General features: G+C 52.7%; 3 protein-coding genes across 3 annotated transcripts in view; 2 read left to right on the forward strand and 1 right to left on the reverse strand.

The window, feature by feature from the left end:
- Positions 1-3,599, forward strand: part of TAOK1 (TAO kinase 1) — a 95,221-nt gene extending 91,622 nt beyond the window's left edge. The window contains 1 exon segment of the mRNA XM_087924155.1: positions 541-3,599. Within this exon segment, the coding sequence (XP_087780281.1) occupies positions 541-1,002 (462 nt within the window). The 3' untranslated portion in view covers positions 1,003-3,599.
- A 3,472-nt stretch (positions 3,600-7,071) lies between these two features.
- TP53I13 (tumor protein p53 inducible protein 13) lies at positions 7,072-19,541 on the forward strand. The gene is made up of 7 exons (XM_087922931.1): positions 7,072-7,161; positions 9,380-9,510; positions 11,648-11,709; positions 13,349-13,416; positions 14,981-15,121; positions 16,447-17,032; positions 19,272-19,541. The coding sequence occupies exons 1-7, from the start codon at positions 7,072-7,074 to the stop codon at positions 19,391-19,393; spliced, it is 1,200 nt and encodes a 399-aa protein (XP_087779057.1). The 3' UTR covers positions 19,394-19,541.
- Positions 19,542-23,643: 4,102 nt separating this feature from the next.
- GIT1 (GIT ArfGAP 1) overlaps positions 23,644-27,235 on the reverse strand; it is an 82,850-nt gene continuing 79,258 nt past the window's right edge. The window contains 3 exon segments of the mRNA XM_087924350.1: positions 23,644-24,733; positions 26,048-26,071; positions 26,074-26,113. Of these exon segments, the coding sequence (XP_087780476.1) occupies positions 24,521-24,733; positions 26,048-26,071; positions 26,074-26,113 (277 nt within the window). The 3' untranslated portion in view covers positions 23,644-24,520.

Raw genomic sequence — 27,235 nt, forward strand, 5'->3', positions numbered from 1 at the left:
TGCCGATCAGTCACATGGCACACGACACCACCACCCCGCCGCCACGTCTACCCTGGTTTTGTGGCTCCTGTGTTGTTTTCTGTGGGTCTCTCTTTCTCTGTCCCCTCCCTCCCTCTCGTGTGTGTGTGTGTGTGTTTTACCTTCTCAGGCCAAGCGAGGAGTGATGGAGAGGGGAGGGCTAGGCTAGTGGTGGGATCACCCGACAGGGAACCCCAGCAGAGGGCCCTAAAAGGGCCGCACGAGGCTCCGGAGCCCGCGGGTGGCTGACCCCTCCATTCGAGGGCAAAGCCGGGCGGAGCAGCCCGGAGGGTTTCCCACGGCTGTGAATGCATGATGCCTTTCAGCTTGCGCACGAAAGAGCCACAGCCCAAAGGGGGTGGGGGGAGGGAGCCCTGCTACCTTAACCCCGGAGGGGAAAATCGGGGAGGCTCCGGAGCCCCTCAAGAAACGTTTTGAGTTTGGCCTCTGGGTAACATTCCCCCACCCACCCCTTCCTTTCTTTCTTTCCCAATGTTATTTTATTTCCCCCCCTTTGTCCAGATCGAGGAAGAGATGTTGGCTCTGCAGAACGAGCGCACGGAGCGGATCCGAGGCCTGCTGGAGCGCCAGGCGCGGGAAATCGAGGCCTTTGATTCGGAGAGCATGCGCCTGGGCTTCGGCAACATGTTGCTCTCCAATCTCTCCCCCGAGGCCTTCAGCCACAGCTACCCCGGAGCCTCCAGCTGGTCCCACCACCCTTCGGGAGGTCCGGGCCCTCCCTGGGGCCACCCCATGGCAAGCCAGCCACAGGCCTGGGGCCATCCCATGCCAGGGGGCCCCCAGCCGTGGGGACACCCTTCGGGGCCCCTGCAGGCAGTGCCACGGGGCGGCTCGCTCGGGGTCCGTAACAGCCCCCAGGCCCTGAGGCGGACGCCTTCCGGGGGACGGACAGAGCCGGGCATGAGCCGCAGCGCCAGCGTCACCTCGCAAATCTCCAATGGGTCACACATGTCTTACACATAATACCTTCCGTTCGGTGCCCCCCCTTTTTTACGGGCTGGGCCACCCCGCCGGCGCCGTCTGCCCGCCCGCAGGAACTGCCAACAAGGCCTCTTCTCCACCTCCCCTACCACCACCACCCCACCCCCCAGGAACCGGTCCCCGGCAGCGCAGGCTTGGGGAAGGGAAGGGGGGGGGCTGCCGTTCAGCGGGGCCCGTCTCTCGCGCGCGGCAAGTCTTGCGTTCCGCGTTTGCTATCTGGAATGTCGTAGTATTTGGCTGTAGCGTGGCGCTCTCTCTCTCTCTCTCTCTCGCCTGACATAGCACCGGCTTTAAGGAAGCTCCGTGCAAGGCAGAAGGGGTGGCAATGCCTCACCCCCACCCCCACACACACACCCCCTCGGGGCTGTGGGGAGAGCAGGGTCCCCGCCTTCTCTCCAGCTCAAGGAAGGCGAGAGGGTTTCCCCCCCACCCGCTTTAGCTCCGCGGGTAACTTTGCCCGGTGGGGCCTGGAGTCCCGGCGCCTTTCCTTTTCGTGTCGGTTCAGCCGCCCCCTCCAACACCTCTCCGAGGGAAAGCAGCTCCCCAGAACCTTGCCCATCGGGAGAGGCCGCGATGGCGCATGTGCGCCCCACCTCCACTCCCCCACCCCAGGACCGCGTCCGCCTGCGCGTCTTCTGTTGCACTACGACGCGCAGCCTGGAGAATCCCCGCGACGGCTTGGACAGAACTGCACTAGTAAAATGCACCTGCTCGAACCCCCTTTGTGCAGCTCGGCCCCAGGGGCTGGGTGGCGTGCGAGTGAGCATGTGTACGAGAAGCCCGGGGGGTGGTTGGGTGGGCAAGAGAGCCTCTTTTTCGGTGTGGGAGGTGTGTGGCTTAATAACTGTGACATCTCCCCCAAGTTCAGTCTCAGAACACCATTGCCAGGTCCCCCATTCCCAGCCGGCGCGCCTGCTCTCCGCCCAAATCGTTCCGATCCACCGCCAAACCACAACCGGATGCCAGAGGTTCTTGTGAACGATGCCATAAAGTCGCCACCCCACCCCGCCTTTAATACCGCCACCGCCAAGAGACCGGGAGTCTCTGCTCCTGACACTACGTTTTGCCAGTTTTTATTGGGCTTGCCGCATTTATTATTATAATTATTATTATTATTCTTTTCCCCCCCCCCCTCGTTTACACGTCCAACCGCAAACATTTGTAGGGGTTTTGACTTGCCACGGGGACTCCCGGCTGCTGGAGACGTCGGTCGCGGGCGAGGCGTTGCGTGCGTGCGAGCGAGGGCCAGTCCTCGCCAAGCCTGCGGCGAGCGGGCACCTCGGCTTCTGTGGCGACTCGGTCTCCGAGGAGCCACATGGGGGCCCGTTGTGGGGCCCCAGAAGGTAGATGTCCTCAGGGTCGGAGGGGGGGGGGAAGGTACCCTCCGTGCCATGGCTGGGAAAGCGGTCCCGCTGTGGGCGCCCACGGGAGCAGTCGGTTCGAATCGCTACCAGCTGCTGCCCCACCCGGCGTTCTGTTGTACATTATTTTCCTTGCACACTTTAAAAAAAAATAAAATAAAAGCCAACACTAGCTACTAACTATAGGATTTGCCTTTTAACACACCTATAGGGCTCAGAGACGTCAAAGTGACACACCTGTATAGAAGAATATACTCTCGTGTGTGTCACACTTTCTTTCTTTCTTTCTTTCTTTTTTTAAAAAATCGGTGTGACTTTTAATTTAGCTAAATTAAAAAAGAACACACACGCACACACACACACAGACAACATACACACACACACCACTCCAGGTCCTTCGGTTCGGCTACATCTTCCACCTCCCCACCTGCTTCTCATTTCGGCTTCTGACTGGGGAGCAGAAAGAGGGGGGTCCTGGAGCCTGGCTTGAAAAAGAGACGGAGGGGGGACAGGAGAGACACACACACGCACACACACACACACACACACCTGAATCGGACACAGCTGTAGTCGCCAACGTGGAGGAGGGCTGAGTGGGAGCCACAGAGCAGCCCCCGTCCCCCCCTTTTCTGGCTTGACCGGTCTGGATCTAAGTCCTGGGATTGTTTTTGAGCTCTCTTCTTTTTTTGGGGGGTGGGCTGGGGAGGGGGGGTTCCGTTCAGCCAATGAACCCGCTTGCAAGGAGGAGGGGAGGGCAGTAAGCCCCGCACCCATCGTCCTCAACCAACTCCCCCCCCGTCAGCTTCCCTGGGTGATCTGCTCAGCCCGGCCCGGGTGGGCATCTCGACAAGTTTTTCCTCCTCCTGGGACACAACTTTGGTTTATTCGAGGATGCGGGCAACAGCTCCCACCGACGACAACGACGACAACCCAGGACTTGCACTCTGGACATGCCCACCCGACAACGACAACAACCCAGGACTTGCCTCTGGACATACCCACCCGACCGCCCCACCGCTCAAAAAGAGAAAAGCTTTGCTTGCTTTCGGACAGCGAAAGAGAGGCGGACGTCGGACGGGGTTTTTTTTTCTCGTCGCCAGGGGAGATTCGTGTTGGGAGCCATTTGCCTTCCCCCCTCACCCCCGCCCCCGCCATGTACATCCACCTGTGCCAGCCTCTCCATAAAATTAATCTTTTAAGTAAAAACAATTTGCCAAAACTCCACCCGGGCTGCCTTGGTCTTAAGTGTTGGGCGCGGTGCGCGGCTCTTGGTGTGCGGAAAGGAGTCGAGAAGGGGTTCTCTTGGAAGGGTGTCCCCCAAAAAAACATCTTCCGTGAGCTTTGTGCTTTTTTTCTGAGACTCGCAGAGCAGGGAGGCAAACGCAGCTTGTCGGTAAGTGCTCTTTTCCGACGCCCGTTACGAGACGGCCTTTCTCCCGCGCCGGGCGGTTTTTCGTCGGGGAGGCCAGTTAGCCACGTAACTTTAAGATTTTTCTGAGACCCAAGTTTTCGGAATCGGGGCGTAAAGCGGGTTTTTTTCCACCTCTGCTTGGTTTGAATTGGGAGCTCCCTTTTGGCCTGCCTCGCGCAGCGATTCCCTGGCTCCCCAAGCTGGGGGGTTTCCCTGCAGACGTTCATGACCCAACTAGGCAACAGCATTATGTTCTAGTAGGGGGTGGGGGTTTGGTCTTGGTTTGTTTGAGAGTGGTTTGAAAGTGGCTTGAAAGTAAAGAGCAGCCTAATCGAGGATACACCAAGAAGAAAACAGCCTCCCCTCCTAGATTACAATAAGGCAGCAGATCAAACATGGCTCCCTTTCAGCAGTGATGATGTTCCCTAGTTGGGTCATGAAACGTCTGCAAGGAAACAACCCAGCTCGGAGAGCACCGAGGACCCAACTATCTTCTCTTTCTTTCTTTCTTTCTTTCTTTCTTTCTTTCTTTCTTTCTTTCTTTCTTTCTTTCTTTCTTTCTTTCTTTCTTTCTTTCTTTCCTTCCTTCCTTCCTTCCTTCCTTCCTTCCTTCCTTCCTTCCTTCCTTCCTTCTAGCACTGATGATGTTACCTAGTTTGGTCATGAAATGTCTGCAAGAAAACCACCCAGCTCAGAGAGCACCAAGGACCCAACTATCTTCCCTTTCTTTCTTTCTTTCTTTCTTTCTTTCTTTCTTTCTTTCTTTCTTTCTTTCTTTCTTTCTTTTTCTTTCTTTCTTTCCTTCCTTCCTTCCTTCTTCCTTCCTTCCTTCCTCTCCCTCCTCCCTTCTTCCTTCCTTCCTTCCTTCCTTCCTTCCTTCCTTCCTTCCTTCCTTCCCTGATGATGTTACCTAGCTGGGTCATGAAACGTCTGCAAGGAAACAACCCAGCTCAGAGAGCACCGAGGACCCAACTATCTTCCCCTTCCTTCCTTCCTTCCTTCCTTCCTTCCTTCCTTCCTTCCTTCCTTCCTTCCTTCCTTCCTTCCTTCCTTCCTTCCCTGATGGTGTTACCTAGTTGGGTCTTGAAATGTCTGCAAGAAAACCACCCAGCTCAGAGCACCGAGGACCCAATTATCTTCTTCCTTCCTTCCTTCCTTCCTTCCTTCCTTCCTTCCTTCCTTCCTTCCTTCCTTCCTTCCTTCCTTCCTTCCTTCCTTCCTTCCTTCTCTGATGGTATTACCTAGTTGGGTCATGAAACATCTGCAAGAAAACAACCCAGCTCAGAGAGCACCAAGGACCCCACAGTCCTCTTCTTCCTCCTCTTCTCTACAAACCCCACCCCCCTTCGAGCACTGATGATGTTCCCTGGTTGGGTCACGAAACGTCCGCAAGAAAACAAGGAAGCTCAGAGAAGCAATAGAGACCCCACGATCTTCCTCCTCCTCTTCCTTTTCTCCTCTTCCACTCCACAACCCCCTTCCATTCTAGCACTGACGATGTAACCTAGTTGGGTCATGAAACGTCTGCAAGAAAACCACCCAGCTCAGACGGCACCAAGGATCTCCCCATGCTGCCGTTCCTCCCTTTTCTGATGGCGTTTCCTAGTTTGGTTATGAAATGTCTGCAGGAAAACCACCAAGAGAGAACATCAAAGGACCCTACAATCCTCCACACACCCCCACAAACCCCTCCCTCCCAGCAGTGATGACGTTACCTAGTTGGGTCGTGAAACGTCTGCAAGGAAACCACCCAGCTCAGACAGCACCAAGGACCCCATAGTCTTTTTTTAATTATTATTGTTATTATTTTCCTTCTGAAAACGTTTCAGGGATCCAAAGGTGAAGAGCTCCAGGCAGGGAGGATCCTGGGCTGGAAGACCCCCCCTAAAGACCCCCTAGGAAAACAGCTGTTCCAGCTGCACGTTTTCATTCCAGGAAGGTCCCCAAGAAGAGTTGTGGAGATGGGAACTTTTTAACACTTGTTGCCAAGTTTGGAGGCTTCTGTTCCAGAGCCTCCCTGTCGTTTTTTTCTCATCATGGCGACTAGGAATTGTCACTGAATTAGAATGAATAGGATAGAACAGAACAGAATAGAATAGAATTAGAATAGAATAGAATTAGAAAGAATGAATGGAATGGGATAGAATAGAATTAGAATAGAATGGAATAGAATGGAATAGAATAGAATTAGAAAGAATAGAATGGCATGGAATAGAATTAGAATAGAATTAGAATGGAATGGCATGGAATAGAATTAGAATAGAATAGAATGGAATAGAATAGAATTAGAATAGAATTAGAAAGAATAGAATAGAATTAGAAAGAATAGAATGGCATGGAATAGAATTAGAATAGAATTAGAATGGAATAGAATAGAATTAAATTAGAAAGAATAGAATGGAATAGAATTAGAATAGAATAGAATGAGAAAGAATAGAATGGAATAGAATAGAATTAGAATAGAATTAGAAAGAATAGAATGGGATAGAATTAGAAAGAATAGAATGGCATGGAATAGAATTAGAATAGAATAGAATTAGAAAGAATAGAATGGAATAGAATTAGAATGGAATGGAATAGAATAGAATTAGAAAGAATAGAATGGAATAGAATAGAATTAGAATAGAATTAGAAAGAATGGAATGGAATAGAATTAGAACAGAATAGAATTAGAATAGAATGGCATGGAATAGAGAAGGAAGGAGAATAGAAGTTGGAAGGGACCTTGGAGGTGGTCTAGTCCAACCCCCTGCTTGGGCAGGAAAAACCCTACAGCCCTTCCGACAAAGGGTCATCCAACCTCTTGGTAAAACGTTCCAGTGTTGGAGCATCCGCAACCTCCGGAGGCAAATCGTCCCACGGATTAATTAAACCCCCCTCGTTCATTAATGGTCCCAGAATAAACGCGCTTCCCCTTTGCCGCGTTGCTTGAAGGCTTCCCGGTTTCCCCCACCCAGGTCGGGAATCCTTCCGCTTTAGAAAGCTGCTCCTGCTCGAGCAAGCGGGTTCGGCTAGAAGACCTCCAAGGTCCCTTCCCAACTCTCCGTTCACTTTCTTTGTATCTTCACCGCCGCTTCGCATTTATTTTAAAATTTTTTTGGGAAACTCCAGTCCAGCAAGGCCCGATCGGGTTCGGCCGGAGGGGGAAAGCCCGCCCCGACTCCGCCCCGGCTGGGCAGGGCAGGGCAGGGCAAAGGCTGGGTTGGGCGGTGGGCCGGCCTCGGCTGGCCCCGGAGGAAGAGGAAGAGGAGGAGGAGGAGGAGGGGGCGGCGTGGCCCGATGGGGGAGCCGCGGCCGCCTCCGGGGGCGCCGGTGCAGCTGCTGCTGCTGCTCCTGATGCTGCTGAGCCGGTCGGGCAGCGGCGGGCAGGTGAGGCGGGGGCGTCGGAGGCGGATCGGGGGTGGGGGCGGCCCTCCCCCTCAAGACCCTGGGAAGGGGCTTGGCGGGTTGTGCCAACCGGGCCTGGCGGGGATCCGGGTCGGGGTTGTGTCCCCCCCACCCCCCCACCCCGGCTGGAGGCGAGGTCTCTGCTTTCCCACGACCTTTGCAAGCCACGTGTCGCGCGCGGGCGGGAGGGGTGTGTGTGTGGGGGGCCTCCAGGACAAGGATGGGAAAGGCGACCCCCGACTCAAGTCAAATCAGCCAGAATACAGCCGGAAGGGGACCCTAAGAGGTCTTCTGGTCCAACCCCTCTCTGCTCAGGCAGGAAAACCCTAGACCAGAGGTCTCCCACCTCGGCCACTTTAAGACTTGTGGACTTCAACTCCCAGAATTCTCCAGCCAGCTATGCTGGCTGGAGAATTCTGGGAGTTGAAGTCCACAAGTCTTAAAGTGGCCTAAGTTGGAGACCCCTGCCCTAGACCACTTCAATCCCGCTTCACACATCCGGTTCTGGGTCCCCCCCAAAGAGCCGCTCCGAAACCCCATCGCCGTCTCTCTCTTTCCCCCCCCACCACCACCTCCGCCGCTTTGCAAGGAAGGGGAGTGCCCTAAAAAAAAAAAAGGCCTCCGGGGTGGTATGGATGCCCTCAAGGGACCCAGAGAGGGAAGAAGAAAAAAAAGAAAAAAAAAGCCCAGCCGAGCTCGTCCGTAGTGCTGGTTTGCCCACGTGGGGGTCCGTCGGTCTTGCCAATCGGTAGCTGAAGGGGTAGCTTACCTTAGGGACTAGAAACTTGGCCCCACAGGGTAAGCGGGGTGGGCTTTTTAGGAGAGGCATTGGAAAGTGGGGGGGGCTCTGGCTCAAAGGCCGGAATTGCCTCTTCCAGCCCCAGGAAGGGTCGTCGGGCTGTTTTTTTGGGGGTCGGAAAGAGAGGGGGCAAAGGAATAGACGGACCAAGGCTGAGCCCTCCTGCCCTGCCCCCATTCCTTGCCCCACCGAGCAGCGCTGCCCCCCCAACTCGCTTGTCTGCTTTGGACGGGGGTCGCTTCTCAATCAATCAATCAAAATAGAGCTGGAAGAGACCTTGGAGGTCTTCTAGTCCAACCCCTGCTCAGGCAAGTTCTGGGTCTCCTTAACTGATCGTTGATTATCAAGTGTCACCGTTTTTATGGGTGCCTTTTCTTCTCTTCTCTCTCTCTCTCTCTCTCTCTCTCTCTCTCTCTCTCTCTCTTTTTTCCATTCGTCTTCATTCCTTTCTTTTTTCTTTATCTCCCTTTTGCTTTCATCCTCTTTCTCTCTTTTCTCCTTTCTCTCTTCCATTTCTTCTTTTTCTCGCCTATCCTTTCTCTTTTCTTTCTCTTTCTTGCTTTCTCTTTCATTCTTTTTCCTTCCTTCCTCATTTTTCTTTACCTCTCTCTCTCTCCCTCATCTATTTCTTTCTTTTTATCTCCTTTCCTTTGTCTCTCTTTTCTCTCCTTTCCATTTCTTTTTCTTTCTTTCATTTTTCCCTCCTTTCTTTTTAATCTCCTCTCTCTCTTCTCTCTTCTATTTCTTTTCCTCTCCTTTCCTTTCTCTCTTTTCTCTCCTTTCCCTTTCTTTTTTCTTTCTTTCATTTTCCCTCCCTTTTTAATCTCTCTCTCTCTCTCTTCTATTTCTTCCTTTTTATCTCCTTTCCTTTCTCTCTTTTCTCTCCTTTCCCTTTCTCTTTTTTCTTTCATTTTTCCCTCCTTTCTTTTTTAATCTCCTCCTCTCTTCTATTTCTTTCTCTCCTCTTTCTCCCTCTTTCTTTCTCTCTTCTCATACACACACACACGCACACACACACACCTCCCTCCAAAAGGGACTCTGGGCAGTGTACAAATAAAATATGAAAAGCATAAAAGCAGTGAACGACATCCCAAAGAGGCAACGAATCTTAGAAATTATTTAAGAGGTGGGGGGCAGGCTTCAAACCCCTAACCAGCCCAACTGCTGCCTGCTCCTCTATGCACCCCCAAACAAGATTTTAGAAGTGAGAAGAAAAAAAAACCCTCTAAATTTATCGCCATGCCATCTGCCCAGTTCTTGCAAAATGCTCCTCCTTTCCTGGATGAATCTGGTGGAGTTTAAGACCCACCAGCCACTCACCATTAGCGTCTGTTTTCTGCTTATATTTCTGAAATTTCTGGGGTGGGTGGGTGTTTCCTTTCCTCCCCATTGGCTGCCCAGAAAGCCAGGAGTCCCTCCCTCTTTGCCCTGGACCAATCAGCAGCTGCCCAAGTGGCAGCCTCAGTCTGCCCCAACTTGCCAAGCAGAATCCCGGGTTGGCAGCGCCACCTGTTGCCCGCAGCGGTTGCCAGGTGCGCAGCTGGCAGAGGGGGCTGAGCCTTGGCACTTCTCCCCAGGGGCAAAGCCCCCCCACAACTCCTTGAGAAAGACCACCCAAGAGCCCAAATCGGGAGCTGATGTGGGGCAGCCAAAAAGCAAAAGAGACTGGCATCAAGGCTGGCATTCGGGAGAGGAAAACTCCCCGTTTCCTGTGCAAATAATCATATGACACACACACAAAGACACAAACAGAGACCTTATTCAGAGACGGAAATATACTTTGAGATGCGTGGACTTCAATTCCCAGAATTCCCCAGCCAGCCTAATGGGAGTTGAAGTCCACCTATTCACAAAGGCTTTCAATGAACTGGAATTGTGGGAATTGAAGTCCACACATGACAGTGAGGACAGTTAACCAGTGGAACTATTGCCACCAGAAGTTGTGGGTAGCTCAGTCGCTGGAGGTTTCTAAGAAGAGACTGGACAAGTCCCTTGTCTGAGATGGTATAGAATCTCCTACTTGAGCAGGGGGCTGGACTAGAAGACCTCCAAGGTCCCTTCCAGCTATATTCTATTCTAAACATTATAAACACCTTAAAGGCTCTCAAACAGCTGGCTGAGGAATTCTGGGAGTTGAAGTCCACATATAAAGGCTCTCAAACAGCTGGCTGAGGAATTCTGGGAGTTGAAGTCCACACATCTTAAAGGCTCTCAATTAGGTGGCTGGGGAATTCTGGGAGTTGAAGTCCACACACCTTAAAGGCTCTCAATTAGGTGGCTGGGGAATTATGGGAGTTGAAGTCCACACGTCATAAAGGCTCTCAATTAGGTGGCTGGGGAATTCTGGGAGTTGAAGTCCACACATCATAAAGGCACTCAGTTAGGTGGCTGGGGAATTATGGGAGTTGAAGTCCACACATCTTAAAGGCTCTCAATTAGGTGGCTGGGGAATTCTGGGAGTTGAAGTCCACATATCATAAAGGCTCTCAAACAGCTGGCTGAGGAATTCTGGGAGTTGAAGTCCACACATCTTAAAGGCTCTCAAACAGCTGGCTGAGGAATTCTGGGAGTTGAAGTCCACACCTCTTAAATGCCCCCCAATTGAGAAACACTGAAAAAAAAAAAAGCTTTTATTATAAAGCCCTAGTTTGCCACCCATTTTCAAACCACGGGGGCAGAGTCGGTGGCCACGTTGTCCAGAGAAGGCAAAAGTGAAGCAGCAATTCCTTCTCCTTGGGGTTTAATATTTTTCCACCTTTTTTTCTTGAGTCAAAAAAAAGGAGTTGAAAAGGAGCAGGTTGGGGGGTGGGGTCTGAATGGAGACCGGGGATGTGGGGGTGTCAAAAAATTCAAGATGGCAGCCAGACCCTTGGAAAGTCCCTCCCCTCTTGACGTGTGTCAAAGAGGGGTGAGGCCTAGAAAATGCAAGAATTTTGGCACAAAATTTGGCAATGGTTAGAGGAAATGTGAAACCTAAAAATAAATTAGACACCAGAAATGTTCCTATTAGGAATAACAAATGCGAATCTTTTAAAAAAGCAGATAATTATTCACATTATCACAGCCGCAAGATGATCTATTGGCCAAACATGGAAATCAAAAGAAATCCCAAACGACGAAGTAATAATAAAATTTTTTTTTTACATTGCACCAAGTTAGATAGCTTAACTTTAGAACTGAAGGAGCGAGATCCTTCAGAATTCTATGAAATATAGGGAAATTTTTTTTTTACAATTGGAGAGATATGAAAGGAAGTCAAAAAAATGTGAAATAGAAATTAAAGAGTTTGTACTGCAACAAAATGTCTAAGATAGAAACTGATGCAAAGATTTACAATGTACGGATGTACAGTATATAGATGTGTGTGTGTATACACACACACACACATAAATGTTAATATTGTTGGATGACATTCTGCTATTATAATGTAAAAACTGTTGATATATGTCAAAAGATCACGCTCAGAATGTTTTTAATATCTAATTTTCAATAAAAATTTAATTATTTTTTTTCAAGATGGCAGACAGACCCCTGGAGATGTCAAAGAGGGGTGAGGCCTGGAGGGGTCTCTGAACTTTTCTGACCTGCCTCAGTGGGTTTCCCCGGGTCTGCAAATGATAAGAGGCCATTTTTGGGGCGCTCAGCCACGGTTCCCCCCTTTTTTTCCAGGAGACCAAGGCCATCTTCGTGGACCAGAGGAATTTTGCTGAGGAGAACCTTCCGAGCGACAGGTGAGTGGTCACAAGTGCGAGGACTCCCCGACGCTCTGCGTCACGCTCTTGCTCCGTTGAGAACAGCGGGTGCCATGATCCTCCGGGCTTCACAGAACTCATCCTCTCCGCTGAAGCCCCTTGTCAAACCAGCAAGCTGACATAGGCGTCATCCTTAAATTGTCACCGTAACAAAGGACAAAAATGTCCGTTCTAAGCAAGACGGCTGTTATTAACTGAGCTTTGCCCTGTTTTTACGACCGTGTTTGCTGCAGTTGTTAAACGAATCACTGCAGGTGACACTGTCGTTAAGCGAATCTGGCTTCCCCGTTGGCTTGTCAGAAGGTCGCAAAAGGGGGCTGACGTGATCCCTGGGGGACACTGGGACTGTCATAAATGCAGGCAATCCTTGACTTACAACCACAATGGAGTCCAAACGTTCTGTTGCTAAGTGAAACATTTGCTAAAGGAGCTTTGCCCCATTGTACGACTTTGCTTGCCACGGTTGGTAAGTGAATCACTGCTGTTGTTAAGTTAGTGACACGGTTGTTAAGCGGATCTGGCTTCCCCACTGACGTATCAGGAGGTCATGACCCCGGGACACTGCAACCGTCATTAATACGAGTCAGATTGCCAAAGCCTCTGAATTTTGATCGTGCAACCATGGAGATGCTACAATGGTTGTTAAGTGTGAACAATGGTGATAAGTCATTTTTCTTTAGTACTGTGATGACCCAAAGGGGCGTGAGACAAAAATAACAGTCACCAAAGTAGAATAAATTCCTTTTAATGCCTCCAACTTGGCCCCCAATGTCCAATTATCTTCGGCTGGAGATCAAACTCTTCCCTATGAAGGGCAGAAATGCAGTCCGAACCCAAAGTAAAGATAATTAGAACACAAACCACACTGAAGTAATTAACACGGCAGGCCAGGATGATAAATTGCAGACTTTCATCGGATGCAGCACCCACAGTTGGGAGGACACCAAAACCCAGATCAACCTCGACAAAGATAATGCACACTTTGCTTCCAGCAACTCTGCCATGCGCAGTTTGCCCATTTAAACAAGTCTTCCCAGCTGCAGCCCATGAAGGGGATCGGGGCCCTTTCCTCTCCCGTAAGCCATGTTGCTCCTTTCTCCATTCCTTCCTGTGTGCCCTAGGATGAAGAGGGGGTGGGCCCGGGTCTTCCTCTGACTGCCCAGCCGGACGGTGCCCTTCCCCAGTTTCCTCCACAGCCACCACAGCCCCACTCCCACTCCCTGTCGGCTGCTCAATCTCCCCCCTCAGAATCGGACTCCAACCAGGGCATGACGAGTATCGTCGTTAAGTTCACTAGTGAACTCCCACTAAATGCAAGGTTGTAAGTTAAGGACACCCCGGTACTCCCTAACACAGGGCTCCACTCTGTTCCGTAGAGCAGATGGGTGGTGGGATCCTTCGGACCTCACGGAATCCCTTCTCTCTTTGCTGAAGCGTCTTGTGGAACCAGCAAAACTTGCGTGCTCTCGTGCAATTTCACTCTGAATGGGGGGAACGACAGCTACGGGGTGCAGGTGGCTCCACCTGGGGCTGCTTTTTAAGTTACGGCCCCAGATTTTGGGGGGTGCTGTTTGGAGAGGTGCGTGTTGCCCACTTTCCGTTCTGTGTTTCCCCGCAGTGGTTCCAAAGGCAACGTCGGGGCAGCCTGGGGGATTGAACGACCCTCTTCCCCAAGACTGGCTGAAGGTAAGGATGGGCACAAGGAGAGCCTCTCTCTTTCAACCCCCCCCACCCCCATCCCCAAATGGGGGGTCCCAGCCCCCTCCTCCCCCTTCCTTGCTTCCCATGGAAGCCGTTCGTCGTGGTTTGGTGGTGGTTAACGTCTTGAATGCAGGCGTTGGGGATGCCTTTCGACGGAGCAGGAGGAGTCGTGGTGCCAAAGCGGGGAAGGGCAGGTCCCTTGGGCGGAACAGGGGGGCAGGGGGGGTGCCAGGATGGGGAGGTGCATTTGTGCGGGTTCACCAGGCTACGATGCGCCAAGGACCTCTTGAGCTGGCAAGTCCTGGAAGTTTGGTGGTTCCCTTGCAGACGTTTCTCTCTCTTCCTCTTTCCACTTTTCTCCCTCTTTCTTTCTCTCTCTCCCCCTTTCTCTCCATCTTTCCCTCTCTCTCTCTCTTCTCTCCATCTTTCTTTTTCATCTCTCCCCTTCCTCCATCTCTCTTTTCCATCTTTCTCCCTCTTTCTCTCTTCCCCATCTTTCTCTCTCTCTCTCTCCATCTTTCCCTTTTTCTCAGTCTTTCTTTCTCCCTTTCTCTCTCTTCCCTATCTTTCTCTCTCCTCTCTCTCCATCTTTCCTTTTCTCCATCTTCCTCTCTCCCTCCATCTTTCTCTCATCTTTCTCTCCTTTCTCCCCTCTCTCTCCCTCTCTCTCTTTCCTTTTTCTCTCTTTTCTCTCTCTCTCTTCTCTCTCAATCTTTCCCTTTTTCTCAATCTTTTCTTTCTCTCCTTCTCTCTCCTTTCTTTTCTCTCTCTCCTCCATCTCTCTCCCTCCATCTTTCTCTCACCTTTCTCCATCTTTCCCTTTTTTTTCTCAATCTTTCTCCCTCCATCTTTCTCTCCTTTCTCCCATTCCCTCTCTCCATCTCTCTCTCCATCTTTCTCTCTCCTCTCTCCATCTTTCCCTTTTTCTCCATCTTTCTCTCCTCTCTCCCTTTCCCTCTCTCTCTCTCTCTCCATCTCTCTCTCCATCTCTCTCTCTCTCCATCTTTCCCTTTTTCTCCATCTCTTTCTCTCCTCTTTCTCCCTTTCCCTCTCTCCCCTCTCTCCATCTCTCTCTCTCCATCTTTCTCACCTCTTTCTCCATCTTTCTTTTTCTCTCTCCCCCTCTTTCTCCGTGGGTCCCTCTTTCTCTCTCCCTTTTCCATCTCTCCCTCCGTCTTTCTCTCTCTCTCCCTCCATCCCTCGTCTTACCTGTCTCCCCAAAGGGATCCTTGGGACGAGACCCCTGACTCTTCCTCCCCCCTCCTTCAGCCTTAAGAGATGGCAGCTTCCTCGGGCCTTACACCCCAAACGGCCAGGTGGGGGGCGCACGGTCTCCCCAAAGTGACCAACTCTCTCTCTCCCCGCTTCCCACCATCCCTTCTGCCGCCCCCTGCCTCGTTTTAAACCTTCCTCGCCCAATTCTGCCCGCCTGGGCCCATCGTCCCCCTCCCCAGAGTGCAGGTGGGGGCTCCTGTCATTGAGACCTTGGGGGGGGGGGAGGGAGGGCAGGTATAGGTGACACCCTTCCCTTCCCCTCCCTCTCTTTCAGCCTCTCACCTGGATCCCCAGGGGCTCCACCTTCCACACGGCCAAAGTCGAAGTGGCCTTTGCTGCCCCTGGGTTGGACACCCGTCTCCATCGTCGGTGGCTGCCGAAGGGGACCAGCGGAGGTGCGTGCCCAGGGCAGCAGGTAAAATAAGGGGCGGGGGGCACAGGTTTTGGGGTGTCATGCCAGGGGGCCCAAGAAGGAAGCAGCTCCTAGAGGTAGAGCTCTTGCCTCACAATCAGGAGGCTGTGAGTGTGATTCTAGGTAGAGGCTAATAATTGAGCAGCGGGTTGGACTAGATGACCTCCAAGGTTCCTTCCAACTCTTTGTTATTCTATGGAATTTCGATGAAGGAAGCGAGGAGCGTTTGCAATAGGAGGGGAGAAGTTTTGGAAAGCAAAGCGGGAAAAGTCACTAAAGAAAAGAAGCTTAACATTTCCCCAAGGATGTGTTTGCAGCTGGTCCTCACCTTATGGCCATTTGTTTAGTGACCATTCAAAGCTGCAAACGGCCCTTAAAAAAAGACAACTTGAGATGGTGACTGTTTTTTTAATCTCACTTGTGACTAGCGGCATCCCCGCAGTCACGTGATCAAAAATCTGGCCGCTGACTCATATTTATGGCGGTCGCAGCTTCCCGTCATCCCCTTGTGCGACCTTCCGACAACAGGGAAGCCTGATTCACTGAACAGTTGTGTTGCTCACTTAACAACAGCGGTGATTCACTTAACAACCATGGCATCAAAGGTCATAAAATGGGCCCCCTGAAACTCACTTAGCAACCATCTCACTGAGCGGCAGAAATCTTGGGCTGAATTGTGGCCGCAAGTCAAGGACCTGTCATTTAAGAGGCAATTTAAGGATGCAATTCATCCCTGGAGGCTTTCAAAGAAGAGACTGGACTGCCCTCTGTCAGAAATGGTGTAGGCAGGATCCCCAGCTTGGACGGGGGCTGGGGTTGGACTAGATGACCTACAAGGTCCCTTCCAACTCTGTTAATCTTCTCCTCCTCCTCATTATTATTGGTTAATCTTTACAGAGATTCATAGCTGTTGGGGCTGGTGGTTGGTAGCTCAACAACCTGAGTCGTAATCAAGGACCTAGGAACTGGTATTCTCCTTCTCCTCCTCCTCCTCCTTCCTTCCTTCTCCTCTTCCTCCTCCTTTTTTGTTCTTTCTTCTTTCTCCTCCTCCTCCTCCTCATTCCTCATCATCATTTTATTATTATTTTATTATTGCTATTGTTAATATTGTTAATATTGTTGCTATTATTATTATTATTATTATTATTATTATTTTAAGACAAACCATCCCATCTTCCATTAAATAGTGTGTCCTCTGGGTACAAATATCTTGTGCAATAACCGTTAAAATGTAAAATTAATTCTAATCTAGTCTCGGGTTGGACTAGCGATGAAGCGAAAGATAAAAAATACTAAAATCAAACGCAAACTCCTTCCTGTCCCTCCAGAAGCTGCTCCCGCTCTGGGAGAGGCTGCCCATAGTCCAGCCATTGTGGGCACACGGTAGACGCCGCCGTGCCGTCTTCCTCCCTCGCCCTGCCCCAAGTGACACCAAGAGACTGGCATCGAAGGCCGGCCGTGCCCCAGAGGACCAAAGCCGCTTGACCTCAGCTTGGCTCAACTTCAGGGCAGAGAAGGACCCTTGGAAGCTAGCTGACCTGGCCCGAAGGACCCTCCAGAATCTCCCGGGCAGTGCCAGCGTGGTCCCTGGGCACGGGGGTGCCACCAAACGAGGCGCACGACCACCTCTGCCCACCGCAACCACAGAGGCCGGTGCAGCACACGAGGCCGGGTGCCGATGCCCAGACAGCCAGCGGGCTACCGTAGTGGCCCAGCAAGCGGAGGCTCGTCCGGAGGGTCTCCGTGTGCCCACCCCCCGCACAGAGGAAGCAGCCTGGGCCGCCAGCGCCCTAATTTTTTTGCTGGTGCTCCTGACCCTAGCCATACTCTACACCCGTCTGCACCGGAAATGCCGCCGCGGGCCAAGCCTCTACTGGATGACCAGCAGCGAGGAAGGGCGCGAGACGGTGGCCAGTAAGTCGGGCCTGTGGGACCAGGGTGTGTCTTTGCGGGGTGGGTGGGAGGATAGGGGGTGGGTGGGAGAGGCAGCTGTGCTCAATTTGGGGAGTGTCCTGCCGAATACAGGCAGTTTAAACAGATTAAACAGATCATCACAGTTGGAAGGGGCCTTGTAGGTCATCTAGTCCATCCCACTGCCCAAGCAAGCGTTCTCGACTTAATTGACCCCGATGGGCATTCTTAAGGACCGTGCAATTCATTTCCCGAGCGCAGGGAGCTGCTTAACGGCCGGCTGACAGACGAGGTCATAAAATCGGATGCAGCTGCTTCATTTAGTGACAAAAAAAGTCCCTGTGGAGGTTGTTGAATTGAGAACTCCTGAATGTTTAGGAAAGGGGCGAAGTTAAAAAAAAAAAACGGGCAGGGTTTTGATCGCCATGGCAGGTGCCAATCAGGTTCTGGGGGCCAGCCTTTCTCAACCATGGCCCCTTTAAGACTTTGTAGACTTCAACTCCCAGAATTCCTCAGCCGATGTGGCTGGTGGAAGAACTCTGGGAGTTGAAGTCCACAAGCCTTAAAGGGGCCATGGTGGAGGACTTCTGCTTTAAGAAGGGGGTGGCCAAACTCCCAGAATCCCCCTGCCAGCTCCTCTGGCTAAAGCCCCCCTCCCCCCCAAAAAAGTGAATTCTTGGTATGGAGGCCAGTTAGCACTGGCCGCACTGTTGGGTTTCCAGAACCAGCCGCCCCCTGAGGGCAGAGCCTTCTGGACGGAGCCAGTTGGTGCCACCCTCTGATGCCACCCTCTCCCTCCCTCCTTTCTTCCTTCTGTTGCCTCTCCTTGCTCCTTTCCTTCTTTCCCTTCCTCTCTCCCTCCTTCCCATTCCTCTCCATTTCCCCTTCCTTCCTTTCCTCTCTCCCTTCCGTCTACTCTTCCTTCCTTTCTCCCTTCCTCTCCTTCCCTTCTTCTTATTCGCTTCCTTTTCTCTCCCTTTCTTCTTATTTCTCCCTATTTCCTTTCCTTTCTTCCTTTCTCTCCTTCCCTTATTCCCTCCCTCCCTTCCTCCCTCCTTCCCATTCCTCTCCATTTCCCCTTCCTTCTCTCTCTCTCCCTTCCTTCCTTTTACTCTTCCTTCCTTTCTCCTCTCCTCTCCTTCCCTTCTTCTTATTCACTTCCTTTTCTCTTCTTCATATTCCTCCCTATTTCCTTCCTTCCTCACTCCCTCTTCCTTCCTTTCTCCCTCTCCTTCCCTTATTTACTTCCTCCATCCCTTTTTTCTCCCTCCTTCCTCTTTATTCCCTTATTCTTCCCTCCCTCCCAATTCCCTCCTTCCCTTCCCTCCTTCTCTTATTCCCTTCTTATTCCTCCCTCCTCCCATCTCCTTCCTTCTGCTCTCCTTTCCTTTCTCTTCCTTTTTGTTTCTGCTTTTCTTTCCCTTCTTCCCTCCCTCCCTTCCTCTCTTCTTCCTTCCTCTCTTCTTCCCTGCCTTCTTCCCATCTCCCTTCCTTCTCTCCCCTTCTTCCCTTCCCTTCTTCCCTCCCTCTCTCCCCTTCCTTCCCTTCCTTTCTCCCTCTTTCCCTTATTTACTTCCTCCCTCCCTTTTCTCTCCCTTTTCCTCTTTATTCCCTTCTTCATATTCCTCCCTCCATCCCTCCCATCTCCTTCCTTCCTCCTTCCCTTTCTCTCCTTTCCTGTCTCCTTTCTTTTTTTCTTCCTTCCTTTTTTCCTTTCCCTCCCTTCCCTTATTCCATTCTTCCCTCCTCTCCTTTCCTTCCTTCCTTTTTCTATTCCTTTCTCCTTTCCTAATTCCCTTCCCTTCTTCTTTTTCATTTCCTCCGTTCCTTCTTCCCATCTCTTCCCTTCCCTCTCCCTCCTTCCCTTCCCTTATTTTCATGTCTTATATTCCGTTCTTCCTTCCTCTCCCCTTCCTTCCATTCCCTTCTCTTATTCCCTCATATTCTTTCCTTCCTCTCTCCCCTTATTCCTCCCTCCCCTCTCCCTCCTTCATATTCCTCCTTTCCTTCTTTCCTTTCATCCTCTCTCCTTCCATTCCCTTATTCCCTCCTTCCCGTCTCCCTCGCTTCCTCCCTTTTCCTTCCTTTCTCCCTCTCTCCTTCCCTTATTTACTTCCTCCCTTTTCTCTCCCTCTTTCCTCTTTCTTCCCTTCCTCATATCCCTCCCTCCCATTTCCTTCCTCTCCCTCCTTCCCTTCCCTCCTTCTCTTCCTCCCTTCTTCTTATTTCTCCCTCCCCGCAGCTGTCATGAAGCACCGTCTCTTCTCGCGCCCCAGGCGCACCAGGCGCCCACGGCAGCCGCTTCAGCCGCCGCAGCTGCTCCTGCCCAGCTCCTCCAGCGACGACAATGACAGCGCCGCCTGAAGGCCTCGCCTGGCCCAGCCTGTCTGGAGGGGGCCACCAGCCCAAAGCCCACCGCCCAAGGAGGGAGGGGGGGAGGGAGGGAGGGAGGGGCTCCGGCCATGACCGCTGCGTTCGTTTTTCATACTCAATAAAGTATATTTTCCTACATACAGCTGCCCGAAGCACCACAGGTGTTCTTTGCGCCATGCTCCCCCGCCACAGCCCTCCAAAGACTTCACATTACCCCCGTCCACGGCTAGCAAACCAGGTTTTAACTTGCTGCACAGAATCCTTTGGCTGGGAGGGACCTTGGAGGTCTTCTAGATCAACCCTCTGCCCACAGAAGGAGACCTTCGGGGGGATTCTACCGGTTCGCACCGGTTCTATAGAACCGGTTGTTATGATTCTGCACAGTTCGGAGAACCGACGAATCATGCCCCTGGCTGGGCCCACCCCTCCCCGTCCACCCCTCCCTTCCCCGCCCAGTCAGTCCTTATCGCGCATGACTCCTTAAGGCCCTGATGGCGAACCTGTGTGGCTTGGCACGCAGAGCCATTTGTGCCGGCACACGAGCTGCAGGCCGTCTTATCTCCCCGGGCGTGCGCAGCGCCTCACAGCTGATTTTCGGCCATTTTGAGGCCTTTTTGGCCTCTCAGGAAGCTTAAAAAAAAGAAAAGCCTCTGCAGGCTTTGCCGGCCGAATAATAGGCCTGTTTCGTCACTTCCTGTTTTTCCCGAAACTACCGATCGTGATGAAACGGGCCTAGTTTTTGGCCTGCAGAAGCCTTCCTCAAGCCTCTGGGAGGCTGAAAAAGGGCCCCAACCACCCCAAAATCAGCTGTGAGGAGTAGGGCGAGTAAGGGGGCAGCAGAGGCGGGTAAGTGGACGGAGATTGCGCGTGCATGTGTCGGGGGCTTGGGGGAGGGGCATGCATTGCCTTCTGGTTCTGGCATACAAGTGCAAGCCTGCAAGCGCATGCATCATTTTTTGGCACAGGAGCGCTGCCTTAAGATATTTTTTTGCCCCCAACGATCAGCCATTCCGATGATCAGCTGTGCCAGGATCCCCCCTCACTGTCTTACTACGCACCCCCCGCTCCGTTTTTCCCTGGGGAAGCTTTCTAGGAGCAAAATCACCCCCGGAGCTTCCCTGAGGCCCAGAAGACCCCAAAAATGGGGGTGGGGGCTTTGCTGCAAAAAAAAGAAAAGCCATGCCCCACCCAGTCACCTGGCCACACCCCCATGGCCACACCCCCAGAACTGGTCGTTAAAAAATTGGAATCCCACCCCCTCCGGAGACCTTACATCCTTGTTGGTGAACCTATGGCATGCGTGCCAGAAGTGGCACATGAGAGCTCGCCCAGAAGAGCCACACTGGGCATGCGTGCGCATCACCGCTGACCGACAGCTGATGATTGGGTATTTGGCGTGCATGTGAAATAAGGCTTCTTCTTATTCCTTCTTTCTTCCCTCCCTCCCATTTTCCTTCCTTCTTTCCATCCTTCCTCTCTCCCTCCTTCCCATTCCTCTCCATTTTCTCCTCCCTCCCATCCCATCCTTCCTTCTTCTCTCCCTTCCTTTCTCTCCTTTCCTTTCTCCTTCCCTTCTTCCCCCTTCCTCTCTTCCTTCCTTTCTCCCTTCTTCCCTTCCCTTCTTCCCACCTCCCTTCCTTCTCTCCCCTTCTTATTCTTCCCTTCCCTTCCTCCCTCCCATTTCCTTCCTTCTTTCCATCCTTCCTCTCTCCTCCTTCCCATTCCTCTCCATTTTCTCCTCCCTCCCATCTCCTTCCTTCTTCTCTCCCTTCCTTTCTCTCCTTTCTTTTCTCCTTCCCTTCTTCCCCCTTCCTCTCTTCCTTCCTTTCTCCCTTCTTCCCTTCCCTTCTTCCCACCTCCCTTCCTTCTCTCCCCTTCTTATTCTTCCCTTCCCTTCCTCCCTCCCATTTCCTTCCTTCTTTCCATCCTTCCTCTCTCCCTCCTTCCCATTCCTCTCCATTTTCTCCTCCCTCCCATCTCCTTCCTTCTTCTCTCCCTTCCTTTCTCTCCTTTCCTTTCTCCTTCCCTTCTTCCCCCTCTTCCTCTCTTCCTTCCATTCTCCCTTCTTCCTTCCCTTCTTCCACCTCCTTCCTTCTCTCCCCTTCTTATTCTTCCCTTCCCTTCCTCCCTCCCATTTCCTTCCTTCTTTCCATCCTTCCTCTCTCCCTCCTTCCCATTCCTCTCCATTTTCTCCTCCTTCCTTCCCTCCCATCTCCTTCCTTCCTCCCATCTCCTTCCTTCTTCTCTCCTTTCCTTTCTCCTTCCCTTCCCCCTTCCTCTCTTCCTTCCTTTCTCCCTTCTTCCCTTCTTCCCACCTCCCCTTGCTTCTCTCCCCTTCTTATTCTTCCCCTTCCTTCCTCCTCCATCTCCTTCCTTCTTCTCTCCCTTTCTCCTTTCCTTCTTCCCCCTTCCTCTCTTCCTTTCTCTCTTCTTGGCACCTCCTTCCTTCTCTCCCCTTATTCTTCCCTTCCCTCCCTCCCTCCCATCTCCTTCCTTCTTCTCTTCCTTCCTTTCTCCTTCCTTCTTCCCCCCTTCCTCTCTTCCTTCCTTTCTCCCTTCTTCCTTCCCTTCTTCCCACCTCCCTTCCTTCTCTCCCTTCTTATTCTTCCCTTCCCTTCCTCCCTCCCATCTCCTTCCTTCTCTCCTTTCTCCTTTCCTTCTTCCCCCTTCCTCTCTTCCTTTCTCTCTTCTTCCGCACCTCCTTCCTTCTCTCCCCTTATTCTTCCCTTCCCTCCCTCCCTCCCATCTCCTTCCTTCTTCTCTTCCTTCCTTTCTCCTTCCCTTCTTCCCCCTTCCTCTCTTCCTTCCTTTCTCCTTCTTCCCTTCCCTTCTTCCCACCTCCTTGCTTCTCTCCCCTTCTTATTCTTCCCTTCCCTTCCTCCCTCCCATCTCCTTCCTTCTTCTCTCCCTTTCTCCTTTCCTTCTTCCCCCTTCCTCTCTTCCTTTCTCTCTTCTTCGCACCTCCCTTCCTTCTCTCCCCTTATTCTTCCCTTCCCTCCCTCCCTCCCATCTCCTTCCTTCTTCTCTTCCTTCCTTTCTCCTTCCCTTCTTCCCCCCTTCCTCTCTTCCTTCCTTTCTCCCTTCTTCCCTTCCCTTCTTCCCACCTCCCCTTCCTTCTCTCCTCTTCTTATTCTTCCCTTCCCTTCCTCCCTCCCATTTCCTTCCACGGGAAGGAACACCTAACACAGTAGATTTCGACTTTACAACCGTTCTTTCAATCCCCGTCCAAAGTTGCAACGGCACTCAAGTCTCTGGCTCCTCGCACTTACGACCGTTGCAGCATTCCCACAATCGTACGATCTAAATTCGGGTGCTTGGCGACCTGCACGCGTTATGATGAGGCGGTTGCCGCATCTTGGGAGTCGTGCGACCCATCATTGGCAAGCTTCCCGACAACGGGGGAAAGCCCATTTGCTTAACGACCATTTTGATTTGCTTAATGACTGCCAGCGATTTAGAACACAGAATAACAGGGTTGAAAGGGACCCGGGGAGGTCTTCTAGTCCAAACCACCGGCCTAGAGACCATTCCAGGGCCAATGGCTGTCCAGCGGTCTTCTTAAAAAAATCCTCCAGGGATGGCAAAGACGGTTGCAAAAATTGGGCGACGCCCTCGCCTCGCTTAGCAGCAGAAATTCCACTCCCAGTTGTTGTAAGTCGAGGGCCACTTGTGGTCTTATGGACGACTGGATTCAGCAGTCCTCATCCACGGCATCTTTCGTACGTATGGACTTCGAGTCCCAGAATTCTCTCTGGCCGGGAACTAGGAATTCTGGGAGTTGAAGTCCATACACCTGCAAGGCACTGCGGACTCTTCAAGCGCTGTAAGTGCTTCGATTCCAAATACGCAGAATGGGCACCTCGCCCTCTTTTTAACCCTTCCTGTGAACCTGGAAGCCCCTCTTAAAGGTTGCTGGCCCAGTGCCCAAGGCTCAGCACTGAGGGGGGGCTCCCATCCCCACCCCCCAATTCCTCCATCGTTCAAGGGCAGGCTGGTTGGTAAGCTCAGCCGACACGGAGATGCAGCGAAGAGCCCAAAGAGCTGCATGCGGCTCTAGAGCAACAGGGTGCCGACTCCTTCTCCTGGGTCCTTGCAACAGAAGGCTGCCTCAACAGCCCCCCACCCCAGGGCTGATTTGCTGCAGCCCTCCCCCTCCCAGGTGTCTCAAGGCGCATCGAGAGACCCCACCCACCCACCTCCTCCCCACCCGCCCAGCCGCTACCACAATCCACACACCCGGCTTGCCGTTGTGGCATCCTCTGTTTATTTGTTACAAATGTACAAGATTTCGAAACCAGAGATTCCAGCGTGGCGCCCAGGTACCCTGCTCTGCCTCCCTGCCCCGCCCCAATCCCCCCCCCAACACACCTCCACGACTGGCCTCAGCTTCACAGCTTTCTCTGCGGGCGGGGAAGGGACACACACACACACACACACACACACACACACGCTTTCTCCCCCCCGCCACTCCCCGGTCCTCCGTCCCGCCAGCAAAACCGCAGGATGCAGGAACAAAGAGAGAGAGGGAGAGAAACGGGAGGGGACGACCCCCCAATCTCTTTTTTGGGGGAGGGAGGAGAGGAAGAAACGGGGGGAAGGGGACAGAAGAGCCCAGTTTTTTTGGAGGGGGGTGAGGGGCAGGGGCGGGGCTGCTCCAATCTCAGTGGCTTGCTCTTATTCCAGTGTTAACACTATTGGGGGGGGGGGAAATATGCCAGGTGTGCCCCACACTTGGTCTCTTTCTATACAGACAGGTGGGCACGGAGGAGGGGGAGGGAGGGGGAGGGAGGGGCACGGATGGACAGATCCACGCACTATATATTGGGGGAAGGGAGAGGGTCCTTCCTGGAAGGGAGGAGGAGGGGGAGACAGAGGGAGGGGAGGGGTTTTTTATTTACACCACCAGTTTCTGGACTGCCCAGGGATCCCCTTGTCCACCTTGTCTCCCCCTCCCCACAGCCCCTCCCCACCAGGGACCCCTCCCTCCTCTTCTTATCGGTTGGCCCGGTTGCGCCAAGCAGAGGGAAGGGCGTAATAATTGATCCCCCTGGGGAGGGAGGGGGTTTTGGGGGGGGGTTGGGGGGAGGAACCAAGGGAGGAGACCTCCCCCTCCCGCCCTCACTGCTTCTTCTCGCGGGTCGTGATGGTGACCAGCTGCTTGGCGGCCTTGGCGATGTCGTAGGCGCACTGGATGACCTGTTGCGTCAGGAGTTGGTAGTCTACGGGGGCGCCGGGTTCCGGGGGCACCGTCTTGCGGCACTCGCTCTGCAGCCGGTAGGCGCTGGCGTTGAGCAGGCGGAGGGAGCTGCGCACCGTCTCCAGGGCCGGTTTCTGCGGGCGAAAGGGGACGAGATAGGATGACGGGCGGAGCTCGATTTCACGACGGTTCGCTTGGCGACGGAAGTTACAACGGCGAGTGACTGGGTGACCGTTTTTTGGGGGTTTTTTTGGCACTTATACGACGGTCGCAGCCTCCCGCAAGGCCAAAATTCAAGCCCTCGGCCACGGGTATCTACAGGGAGTCCTCGACGTGCAACAATTCACTTAGAGACCGTTCCGAGTTACGACGGCTCTGATAAAAGGGACTCGGGACCAGTTTCCGTGCTTGATAACAGATAATCAGAGTTGGGAAGGGACCCTGTAGGTCATCTAGTCCAACCACCCAATTCAAGCCCTTGGCAGCAGGTATCTACAGGGAGTCCTCGATGTGCAAAAATTCACTTAGAGACCGTTCCGAGTTACGACGGCCCTGATAAAAGGGACTCGGGACCAGTTTCCGTGCTTGATAACAGATAATCAGAGTTGGGAAGGGACCCTGTAGGTCATCTAGTCCAACCACCCAATTCAAGCCCTTGGCAACAGGTATCTACAGGGAGTCCTCGACGTGCAACAATTCACTTAGAGACCGTTCCGAGTTACGACGGCCCTGATAAAAGGGACTCGGGACCAGTTTTGGTGCTTGATAACAGATAATCAGAGTTGGGAAGGGACCCTGTAGGTCATCTAGTCCAACCACCCAATTCAAGCCCTTGGCAACAGGTATCTACAGGGAGTCCTCGGCGTGCAAAAATTCATTAGCGACCGTTCCGATTCTGACGGCCCTGATAAAAGGGACTCGGGACCAGTTTTGGTGTTTGATAACAGATAATCAGAGTTGGGAAGGGACCCTGTAGGTCATCTAGTCCAACCACCTCCCCTGCCCAACCCCTGGCCACTTACAACCGTTGCAACCTCCCGCGAGGCCAAAATTCAAGATCTTGGCAACAGATATCTAGAGAGAGTCCTCGACTTACAAGGGTTCACTTAGTGACCGTTTGAAGTTACGACGGTCCTGAAAAAAAGGGATCCGGGACCAGTCGGGTTTTGTTTTTGTTTTTTTTTTTTCATTTTTTCCAAACGCCTTTGCAAAAAAACAGGGGGGGGGAAGTGGGTGGGGGGGGAGGTTTTCCTCCAATTTTTCTGGCTTTTTTCCCTCCCAGATTTTCCCATCTCTTAACTCCCAAAAGGTTGGAGACCCCAAACATTGACTGAGAGATTTATTGAGAATTCTTGGGGAAGGGGGGCTTTTTTAGGGGAACGTCGCCCATATCCCACCTTCCTGGGATGCAAGGGGGAAGGAAAGGACTTCTCCCCCCCCCCGTTTGCCTTGGGGAAAAGCGATGCCATTTCTCTGTGACGGCCGTATGGATTTTCTCCGAACACGGGACAAAGCTGCTGGGGAGGAAGAGGAAGACGGTAAGATCCCGAATGAGCGGAGCTGCAGGTATCCTGGAGATAATAGGACTCCGGCATCAAACACTGATACTCCTCAACTTACAACGATGTGTACATGTGGCCTCCCGGAATCCCCAGCCTGGATGCTTTAAGAGGGGAGGGCTTCTCTCTCCAGAATCCCCCAGTCAGGATGCTTTAGGAGGGGGCTTCACTCCCAGAATCCCCCAGCCAGCCTGCTTTAAGAGGGTGGGCTTCCACTCCCAGAATCCCCCAGTCAGGATGCTTTAAGAGGGGAGGGCTTCCACTCCCAGAGTCCCCCAGCCATCCTGCTTTAAGAGGGAGGCTTCCACTCCCAGAATCCCCCAGTCAGGATACTTTAGGAGGGGGGCTTCCACTCCCAGAATCCCCCAGCCAGCCTGCTTTAAGTGGGGAGGGCTTCCGCTCCCAGAATCCCCAGCCAGCCTGCTTTAAGAGGGTGGGCTTCCACTCCCAGAATCCCCAGTCAGGATGCTTTAAGAGGAGGGCTTCCTCTCCCAGAATCCCCCAGTCAGGATGCTTTAGGAGGGCTTCCACTCCCAGAATCCCCAGCCAGCCTGCTTTAAGTGGGGAGGACTTCCGCTCCCAGAATCCCCCAGCCAGCCTGCTTTAAGAGGGTGGGCTTCCACTCCCAGAATCCCCCAGTCAGGATGCTTTAAGAGGAGGGCTTCCACTCCCAGAATCCCCCAGCCAGCCTGCTTTAAGAGAGGGTGGGCTTCCTCCCAGAATCCCCCAGCCAGCCTGCTTTAGAGGAGGACTTCCGCTCCCAGAATCCCCAGCCAGCCTGCTTTAAGAGGGGTGGGCTTCCTCCCAGAATCCCCAGCTAGCCTGCTTTAAGAGGGGAGGGCTTCCACTCCCAGAATCCCCCAGCCAGCCTGCTTTAAGAGGGTGGGCTTCCACTCCCAGAATCCCCAGTCAGGATGCTTTAAGAGGAGGGGCTTCCACTCCCAGAATCCCCAGCCAGCCTGCTTTAAGAGGAGGGCTTCCACTCCCAGAATCCCCCAGCCAGCCTGCTTTAAGGGAGGACTTCCGCTCCCAGAATCCCCCAGCCAGCCTGCTTTAAGAGGGGTGGGCTTCACTCCC

This window comes from Pseudonaja textilis, chromosome 1, assembly GCF_049901715.1.
Source record: "Pseudonaja textilis isolate UNSWEBS1 chromosome 1, rPseTex1.2, whole genome shotgun sequence".
Lineage (NCBI taxonomy): Eukaryota > Metazoa > Chordata > Lepidosauria > Squamata > Elapidae > Pseudonaja > Pseudonaja textilis.

What these genes read in the sequence shown, in the direction of transcription:
- TP53I13 (XM_087922931.1), top strand. Translation starts at nt 7,072, where the DNA reads ATGGGGGAGCCGCGGCCGCCTCCGGGGGCGCCGGTGCAGCTGCTGCTG. An exon ending in GGTCGGGCAGCGGCGGGCAG is followed by an intron (nt 7,162 to 9,379) that starts GTGAGGCGGGGG and finishes TTGGCTGCCCAG; the next exon opens with AAAGCCAGGAGTCCCTCCCT. An exon ending in GTGCGTGCCCAGGGCAGCAG is followed by an intron (nt 15,122 to 16,446) that starts GTAAAATAAGGG and finishes CTGTCCCTCCAG; the next exon opens with AAGCTGCTCCCGCTCTGGGA.